Source organism: Zeugodacus cucurbitae, chromosome 2, assembly GCF_028554725.1.
Source record: "Zeugodacus cucurbitae isolate PBARC_wt_2022May chromosome 2, idZeuCucr1.2, whole genome shotgun sequence".
NCBI classification, from domain to species: Eukaryota; Metazoa; Arthropoda; class Insecta; order Diptera; family Tephritidae; genus Zeugodacus; species Zeugodacus cucurbitae.
In genome coordinates, this window is record NC_071667.1 from 59459692 (window position 1) to 59469935 (window position 10244).

At 35.7% G+C, this 10244-nt stretch overlaps 1 protein-coding gene across 1 annotated transcript; it reads left to right on the top strand.

Annotated features, from left to right (window-relative positions):
* The first annotated feature begins 1640 nt into the window (after window positions 1-1640).
* On the top strand, window positions 1641-8649 carry LOC105215871 (transmembrane protein 26). Its single transcript, XM_029042645.2, has 8 exons — window positions 1641-2006; window positions 6091-6395; window positions 6850-7030; window positions 7099-7250; window positions 7325-7529; window positions 7591-7647; window positions 7731-7967; window positions 8057-8649. The coding sequence occupies exons 1-8, from the start codon at window positions 1813-1815 to the stop codon at window positions 8286-8288; spliced, it is 1563 nt and encodes a 520-aa protein (XP_028898478.2). The 5' UTR covers window positions 1641-1812; the 3' UTR covers window positions 8289-8649.
* Window positions 8650-10244: the final 1595 nt, after the last annotated feature.

A 10244-nucleotide genomic window follows, 5' to 3' on the forward strand; every position in this document is an offset into this window, starting at 1 on the left:
CGTCATCATAATCATCATCATTATCCTTCATTATCCTCATCATGATAGTCCATACCACTAACTTCATCATCACAGTTAGTGGCAGAAGAGCATAGTACCGCGGGAGAGTACTCGCACAAACTCAGCACTTTGCGGGTTTTTAATAGCGAGTACAATTTGAGCAGACAGGACAATTGCTTCTTGCCAGGATTCTCATGTTGTTGTACTTGCAGAGCATATGTCTTTGTTTGCTTGTGAGCAGTGTAAGTGACTAACCTCACCTGTTAAGTGATTTCTCCGCTCGCATAAATTTTAAAGTGTTCTTAGTGTCATGTTGACTAGCTCTACGAGTACCCATGAAGTCAGTTATTCGGTTTTTTTGGCTAGTAGGGAAATTGTTGTATGTAGCTTAATAGTAAAGCGGATCAACCCAAATGGACTGTTCTCACAGACAGTATTGATCTACAGTTAAAGGTTCTACAGCATCTCAGTCTCAGTTCTTGAGCTGTTTATAATCAGAATTATAATTTCAAAATCGAAACTAAATGTGACTACCACTTTATGAGTGCAGGGGATCAGTCCAAATTCGGACAATCGGAACTCTGTAGTGCAGGTGAACTGGGTTTGTCTTCGAATCCTATTCCGATTTGTGTTTTCTGAATGCTGAAACTTGAAAGTAGCGGCACAAAGCCAGAGCACTAGCACTTTTTCTCGAAGTCTGGAACTTATAGCACACTTCCTTAGTCGGTTGCCTTGTTTCAGGGATCATACTATTCTTATTCATTGAATCAGAATTCTAAATTTGAATGGATATATGGATCGAATACTTGCGATCACGAATTGTCTGCCTTTTATTTTCATCGCACTGAGCTAGAGATTATTTTATAAAGTTTATATCAAAGAGTCTCTCGCAGTGCGAAAGTATATTCTATTTACAGTTCCAATCTTTACCTTCCTGTGAGAAAACCCTTACATGTCTACGAAGAAGACCGAAGGAACTTTTATCTTTCAGCTTTTCTTTCAAACTCTCTTTCGGGTCTTATAAGGTCGGGCGGAGTACTGCAATTGTGGAGTTAATATATTTGTTTTGGTAGCTCTTCTCTACAAGATTCCATTTTTGATTTTAGTACAGTGAAACTTCCATAACTCTAACTTCTATAAGTCGAAGATCTCTATAACTTGAACTTTTGAATTGGCATTAGTAGTCAACCCATCGGACCCGGGTTTATATGAAATCGGCAGTGTTCTCCAGAAATATTTGGGTAATGTGTCTACCGCTAGAATAACAATACGGACTGTAGAAAGCGAGAGTTACTGTTTTGCTGTGAAGGTTTGGAGAGAATGACAAATGTGACTATAATATATGGATGGACCTCAGCTATAGAACTTCAATCTAGAAGTTCAACTTAGAGCTGAGCTAGGCAACAACAACAACGACATAGAATAACTACATGGAATGCTAAACCCGATTACTTTGCCTCCCCCACTCCGTATATAGTTCAATAAAATCCTCAATGTACACAAACCCCACGCACTGCGCGCTATTAATTGCACCAAGAACGCGCCTAAATGCTAGCGGTCAAAGCGTTTAACACGCGTTTAGCAGACTTTACACTTTCAGTTGCGGTTTGCGCTTCAAAGCGCACAGTTCGTCCTTTTAATAAAATTAATTTTGGCGTGCCGCCTCAAGTCTTCCGCCGGAACTTTTAAAAATTCCAAGCAAAACTGTACAGTCATTGATGTGCGTGTGTTAGTGTGCGCGCTAGTGTTCCTGCGTCCACTCGTTAAGCATGTGATTTGTGTATCGAAAAGTGGTGCGGTAATTATGAAATCATGGCGAAAATCATCTCGACATTCAAAGCGATTCTGACGCGCATCTTCTTCGGCGCGCACAGCCTCTTGGCCATTTGGCAGGTGACTGTCAATACGAAGAACTACATTTATTGGTCGCTATGTGGACCGTTGGTGTTGCTACTGCTCGAGGGCATCTTTACGCTGATGATCAAGAAGACGCAAGAATGGCGGTGGTATGGGGTCATGTAATTAATATTTGACATTTTTTTTACGTGGATTTAGTGCATAACTGTTCTAGTGTGTGTACATATATGTGTGTGTTTGTGTTATAATTTCAATAAGATTTTACGTAAGCGCCAATTAAATTTAATTTATTTGATTTAACTTTCACTCATATGTGCAAGTGTGTGTGTTTTGTGTGTTCTTCGAACTCATTATGCGATAATTATCCTGTAAAAATTTTCTCACCTGATTCACCACACACACATACATACATATTGCCTGCATGTCTGCGTGTCTGTGTATTTGTCTTTACTCCAATGTAAACAATGCGCGATTACGTCATTTGCTTGTTGGTTAACTTTGATTTTCAATTAAAAGTGAAATCACATTACATGCCATATAAATATGTACTTAACCATGTATGCATGTGTGTGTGTGTGTGCCAGCGCGTAAATACTCCCGCACCCAAATCGCATTTAACGGTGTTTGTGCAGCGCAGCAGTATGCGCAATGCTTCCAGGCAGCCAGAACGCGCAACTCAAACAACTACAAATACACACACAAACTTTATCAGTTGGCTGACCGGTAGACAAATGCCAAACTAGTACATCACATCAATGAGTATACATGTACACACATATACATATATGCATGTATGTATGTATCTATAAATGTTGTTCAGATATTTGTTGATATTGGTGAAAGGGTCTTCATGAAAGTTATCCATTTTGCTATAATACTCGTTATATCTGCCTTAAGGACTTTTCGATCTTATAAATAACCTTTTTCGTGTCAAAAATATACCCGGTAGTTTGTTCAAAAGCTTTTAAAAATACTTTTCCCGTAACTCTAGCCTCCATAAAGGCTAAAAAAATAAAAAATAAAAATTTGAAAAATACAAAAAAATTAAAAAAAAAATATTAAAAAATAAAAAAGAACAAAAAGGGATTAAATATCTGCTACGTCCACGTCGTTAATCCTGGGTTACGCTAAATTCTGATAATAATAGTGCACAAATCAATGATTTTTCACCATGTTCTGAGTTGGTTTTTTATTTGTAGCGCATACAAATATTGCTGTCCCAAAATGCCCTTTGGGGGGTAAAAAGGTGATGAAATAAGGAACATTTTAAGATATTTTCGCAAAAAATTGAAGGGGGCATAAGTTGTTAAAAATTCCAAAAAAAAATTTGTTTTCATTTTTTGCTATGAAATATTAATTTTAAAAATATTTAGGATATACAGTTTCAAAGTTTGAAAAATTCTGTGCAAAAAAGTCACATGGTGTTTTAAAATCTGTTCATTAGTTTTAAAGTTATGGCGGTTCGAACATTTTTTTACAAAAAACTTTGGCCCCTTATAATATGGCAACCCCGCGTTACACAGGCCTAACAGCATATGTTTTATGTTAGGTTTTACATGTACTATAAGATATATCATTGCCAAAGAAAATAAAGAACTTTTTTTTCAAGTGGTTTTTTTTCCAGAGAATGGCCCCATATACGAGATGTGGTCAATGTGTCAAAAAAATATTCATCAGTTACCATTCGATATTATGCAATTATGCTAATAGTCGACTTTTGGGATAATCTTTAGCTCTTCTATGGAAAACGGCGGCACTTTAAGATTTTCTTTATTTAAGGGATCAGGTGGGTTTCAGAGGCTTAAAAGAAGGGTATTTTTACATTTTTTTTAATATATTCATAAAGACACATATTTGAACAGCATTTTGTGAAGTTTTTTTTTTTTTAATTCCGAAAACTCAGCCGTTGGCACCTCATCTCCCATGACGTATCCAAAAAAAGGTCTTGGGGTGGGCATCATAACTAATGATTGGTTCATCTAAAAACAATAAACCAAAAATATTTTGATAGCATATGGATAAATCTAGGTAATCTAGGTAATGAACCAAGGAAAATAGATATTGAAATTTAATTGTTTTTTTTTTTTTAGATTTTTAATGAAAAAACTGATTTTTTGGTAAAATTTTTCGCATGTATTGGCTAAATAAAATAGTTACAATAAAAATAGAAAATCGTTCATTAACTAGATACTGTTATTCCAAAAATGTGTGCAAAATTTGAACAATATCGCTTAATGAGTTATCGTGTCCACCAACTTGAAAATTTAATTTTTGAGATAAATGCGTTTAAAGTTTTACATTCATACTGACGTGGCCTGATGGGTGGTAATTTCAAAAGGTGCATCTCTTAGAATATTACTCGGGTTGGTTTGATATTTTTGGATAATATTTCAACATATTGCACATATTAATAAGACAAAATTAAAATATTGAAATTTTGAAACCCACCTAACCCCTCAAGGAAATAGAAATAAGTCATACGGAGGCATGTTTGGCGAATATGAAGGTTGAGGTAGTCTTATGGTGTTTGCCCAAGAAATCACGAACAAGCAACGAAGTGTTACAATTGGCGTAATTTTTTGACACACCACTATCACTATTGGCGTTTAATAAATATTTAGTTAATTTCCGTGTGCTTTCTCTATAACTCAACAAAATTTGGTTTCCTATCAAAGGTGCATCCCAAGTATTAAAATATTTTCACATATTAAATTAATTTGTTCATTTATGCTGATTGAACAAAAATTTGCACAATATGTATTATCTATCATTAGAGAGCTCGGAGAGATCATTTCCAACCATAATATTTATCAATGATGTTTAGGTCTATAATTACAGGTTCATGTTATCTTTATTATTGAGTATTTCTTCAAATACTTTATTGAATGACCTTCTTACTTCAGGCTTAATCTTTAGGAAAGAAAGGAATTACATTTCAATAGTTACAGGATTAAACACTACTAACACTAGCTATATGCGGAGTCAGTGTTCGATTGATGTTCTCTTCAAAATTAAATTATATTCTATCTGAAAGAGAGGGCCACTCGACATGTAATTCCAAACTTTCGAGTATATTTTTGATGTGAAAAACTTGTTTAGATAATGCTGAGTTGATATATATCTCGTTTAAATATATCAACGTTTAAAGTAGTCAGATTCTCGTACGGGAATAGACGCTGCTGACAATGAGGAGCTAAAGTGACTTTTTTATGATTTTCCAAAAGAGTATATAAAAAATTTAGTAGCTCTAATCTTTAGGTTTCCAATTACGTCATTAAGTTCCCGGATTTACTCTATATGTTGTCGGTTTTTGGCTAAGAATCATGATGTTGAAAAAATAACAATCGGCTGAGTTTCAAAAATTATTAGAATACCTTTCTGGCATTTCAATTTTGTAATCAGAACGCTTATCTCATGAAAAGCTCTTAATGATAAATATTTACGGTCTAAGATACGATGTAGCCTCCTTGATTATTAGCTCTTCTTGTATGTTTCAGCAATTATTTTTTGAAGTGAAGAAAATGCTTAAGGGGTTATAATGTTGAGGTGCGGGGGAATATAATGGGCAAAATTTTGATTTTCTGTAGAGTCATTGAATGCTTAGTATACGTCTTGCGTAGAACAATGTAAAATCAGCTCAAGAACATACAAACATAGATACTAATAAATGTCAAAGTTATGAGATTTTACGCAAAACGGGTTTTTTCAAAGAGAGAGATTCCAGGTCATCATGCGGAACTGAAACCAAAAAAAAAAACAAAATTCGATAGTATGGAGACTTGCGTGTCCTTACACAATTCATTAAAATGAGACAAATAAAATGTCTGTAAACGGGGACGATTTTCTCAAAAAGACTATTTTTTCATCTGATAAAATGTATTGAAAAATTCATAACATTGATATGAAAATTTATATATTTTTAGTATACCGGGGAACTTATAATTTGCCACCCTAATAATAGATACATTACAAAATGCACTTAAATTCTTACATAGCAGCACTCTTATACTAATATATCCATTAACCAGCATGGCGTATGAGTAACCGTCGCATCAAAATACTTATGCTTTACCACCCTGCCTCTTCCTCTAATTGTATCATTATATATGTACGTTTATTACCCTTTTTATCCGCAACAAGTGTGCTTAGTCAGCTCTCTGTTCGCTTACTGCTGTTATTACTTTGCTTTTAATTAAATTTGTATAATTTTTTGCATTTCTCTTCATTTCACAGGTTCTGTCCTTCGGTGTTTTTATATCTGAGTAGCATTGTGCCGGCCATTTGGCTATTGGAATTAGATCAAGTGGCACGCAAGCTGAGCAATAATCAGAGTCACAACAATCGCAGCGATGAAAATATTTTACAAGAAGTGGCGGAGATCGCTGATCTGGATTTGCCCGTGTTCAAAATTGATCCGGACGTATGGATTACGCTGATCGAACAGTTTCTAATGCTTATTTTAATTGTGGGTCGTTGGATGTTGCCGAAAGGCGATTTGACGCGCGATCAATTGAGTCAATTGTTGTTGGTTTATATAGGTGAGTGAGTTTATCAATGGGTTTTTAATAATAATTTTTATTTGTCTGAGTCAATAAAGCTATTGATGATTCACTTTCCTGGAAATTAGGTCGCCTTAAGCCAAAAAACTGATCATTAGAAATCTGGACATTACTCAGACAACTATTTAAATCTTGATCTCGCAATATCTAAAGACCGGTACAGTTTTATAGTTCCTCTCTATTATTTTTAGACTTATTTTATCTATGATATAAGTCTTGATCGATTGAGAGAATAATATAGAACCTTGTATATAGAAAATTCTGGGAAGAGATGAGTTGAAATATAGAATTTTTGCATAAAAATAGGAAGTCTGTAGCAGTTCTAAATCTATAAACTAACTACATTTCGCCCAAATTTAACCTTAGCCTTAAGGGTTTTGCGCCTAAAATTATACTTCCTTGTAAAAAAAAAAATTCTTTCTTCCAAAACTAGGCACCGCTGCTGATATCATGGAGTTTTTCGAGTCCTACAAAGATGTCAACATTATAAAAATTGACCTCTTGGTCTTTCTTACGTTGGGTATTTGGTCTTGGAGCTTAATGCAATTCACTATTGTTTTATCGGCGACGCGTGCGCGGCGTCCACGTGGCGGCGGAATACATCACAATGACGAGTATGCTGCTATAAAGTCACACTTTATTTTCTATGTAATGTAATTATTTCTACTCGGCTCTCGCTTAGAACGACCGATTGTTGTGATGGCTGCTGTTGCGGCATCGACGTCTGGGCGATCGTGCTCAATGTGATATTGCAGGATGCGCCATTTTTGACGCTGCGCATGCTAATTATATTCCAGTATAAAATCCTAAATTATATGAGCGTGTTTTTCACATGTGAGTATCGGATAATCACTCCAATATAAAGGCAAGTCCTTATCCAATTTATTTATAATTTTTATTTATTTTAGGCAAAAACACGTTGGTCATTGTTTTGCAGTTGTATCGGCTCTATGTAGTCAACGCTGAATTCTGGAAGAATCGGCGTGAGCAAAAGGCTGGTGGCGATAAGTCGCAGCACTACAAATCACGACGTCGTGGCCAAGACCCGGACGCCAATAGCATATACATGATATCAACAGAGCGTGGCACCGATGTCAAGCGAAAGATACAAAAGTATGAACTCTTAAAACACACACTATTTTTCAAAAATATTTCATAAACGCAAACCTTTCAGAGCACGTGACTACGCTGAGGATGAGTTCGTGACACGAAAAAAGAACAAAAAGGATAAGTGAGCGTTAATATTGAATTTTCGTAATGTATTATTTCAAATATTTATCTCTCTCCCTCCCTCCTAAACATTCTCCATTGAAGATCGAAAAAGCACAAGCGTAAGGACACTGGTTATTCCACAGCCAGTTCGCAGAACCTGTACTCCACAAAAATGGTGGATGAGCGCAGTAATCGTCATAAGGACAAGAAGGGTGACAAAAAGTCGAAGAAGCGTGATCGTAGCAACACATCGGTCGAGAGTGATATTGTCGAGGCGAAGAAGTCGAAACGTGGTGATGCCGGCGGCGGTAAAAAATCGGATAAGAAGGACAAGAAAAAGTTGGTTGATAGAAAGGTTCGCCGCTGAGCTCATGTACGTCAATTGAAAATGTGTTTTTTTGTTTTTTGCTCTTTTTGGCCATCGGCAGAAAATCGAAAAAAGTCGAACCCGTCATGGAGGAAACAACAAGTAGCTCCAGTTCGTCGACAACAACGAGCAGTTCATCGGATTCCAGCAATTCAACATTGCCCAGTTATGAGGTGATCTCGGAGCGTAAATTGAAGCGTAACAAGCGTAAACGCAGCTCATCGGAGAGCACATCAACCGATTCATCGGACACAACAACATCGTCATCGTCTTCATCATCCTCGTCGTCGTAAATGTGTTTACAGTGGAACATATTACAATCCACACTGATCATTAGATCAAGATCACACTCTTTGTAATTCCATTGCATTGCGAAGTCTTAATATTTATGAGATTGTGAGAAGATGAAGGATTTTTTACAGTTGAAGTATTAAAAGGGAGAACAGATTTGCTGTTCTATAAGTTTGATTTTGTAAATCCATAAAATACATGGAATTTGAAGGTTTATGAGCGGTTTCGAAAGATAACATAAAATGGTTAGACAAAGGTAAAGAGATTTTGTAAAAATAAAGGGTGCTGCATTTGAGGCATCTGAAGCGATATTTTGTAGGATTTATACGACATTTTTGTAACGGAAAATTCGTTAGTACCTAAAATGGATGTAATATTTAATTGTTTGTATGTATTGCACTTACATACAACTGTGTATGTCTGTATGTATACTAACTATATAAATAGTATTAAGCGAATTTAGTGCTAGTGCTTTGCGATAAGTATATTTGTAATTAATAAAATCATTGCGCTTTTGAACAAAAATAATCGAGATTTTTTAATTTTTTACTGCGAAAAGTCAGTTGCTCAAACAAGTTCGGTATTCGAACCCTTTATCTTCTTTTTTTGGTACAAATCTTTCGACCGAAAGATTATAGGCATTTTTATTTTCTGGTAGTCAAAACCAGGCCTTGAAACAGAATTTTCTTCACTATTTAAAATAATCTCACCCCTCCTTCTTTGCGCTTTTTCGATTTTGTATTGATATTTCGCCCAAATAACAGAAAACCATGGAGTTCTGGACTGTAGTAAGCCGATTGACTTTAGATGTGGTATGTCAAGACAATTTTTAAGTACTTTCTCACATCTGACGTCGATCCCTACTATCATCATATTATCATTATGTGTGTAGCTTTATTTTCTAATGTAAGCCATACTTTTTTGGATAGTCCTGACAAAAAGTCTTCTTAAAACGTCCACTAAACATCTACTTACAATAATGTTAAAGACATCTCCATAAACAGTATTAAAATAGCGCAATTCCGAATAATTTCTCACATAGATCGTTCGTCAGATCTTGTGACTTCGGATCGGCTAACTATATATCGGGTGATCCAAGTAGAGGTAAGCGTGAGTGGTGTTAAGATGTTATTGTTCAGTATTGTTTCACATTTCATCATGGAAAGACTTACACCAGAACAACGTTTACAAATTTTCCAACATTATTACGAAAATTCCGTGCGCTTCACTCAACTAATGGTCAATATAATCGGGCTACTGAGCGTACTATTCGCAACACCATCACCCATCTTGAGAACCAGCATTCATTATTGGATAATATTCGACCGAGTAGAACACGTCCAGCACGCAGTGAAGAAAAAATTGTAGCCGGAGCTGATAGTGTACACGAAGACCGTGGAGAGTCGATTTGGCACCGTTCGCAGGAACTGACTGATAACCGATTATTTGATGTCTAAAATTGTAGTTCGTGATTTCGGCGATATTTGGTTTCACACACATCGCATCTATCAATAGATTTATTGGAAGAACTCTTCGGTGAGCAAATAATTTCACATTTTGGGCCGGTCGATTGACCACCAAGATAGTGCGATATCACATGGTTAGACTTTTTACTGTAAGATATTTAAAGACTAAAGTCTATGCGGAAAATCCCAAAGAATGTTCTTTCAAATAAATATTGATCAATTAAATTTGATTTTTATGTGTTTTTTATTTAAAAAAGTAGGGAACCTCGAAATGGATCACCCTCTAGAGCTATATATTTATCTATTGGTTAAAAGCAGCATACCGAGTGGTATAAGACCAATATCCAATATGAATATTTCTAAAAATCGTCTATGAATACCAACCTTACAAATCCACAATTTACACCACAAGACAGAAACTTGACTCAAAAAAATGGGATTTAGGTTTTGATAAACCCTTAGCGACTTTACACGAGCTTTGGCAACCCTTAA

Excerpts from the sequence above, each read along its gene's own strand:
- LOC105215871 (XM_029042645.2), top strand. The coding sequence starts at position 1,813 with ATGGCGAAAATCATCTCGACATTCAAAGCGATTCTGACGCGCATCTTC. Across the intron at positions 7,031-7,098 it reads GGAATACATCACAATGACGA|AACGACCGATTGTTGTGATG; the intron begins GTATGCTGCTAT and ends GCTCTCGCTTAG. Across the intron at positions 7,530-7,590 it reads GTCAAGCGAAAGATACAAAA|AGCACGTGACTACGCTGAGG; the intron begins GTATGAACTCTT and ends CAAACCTTTCAG.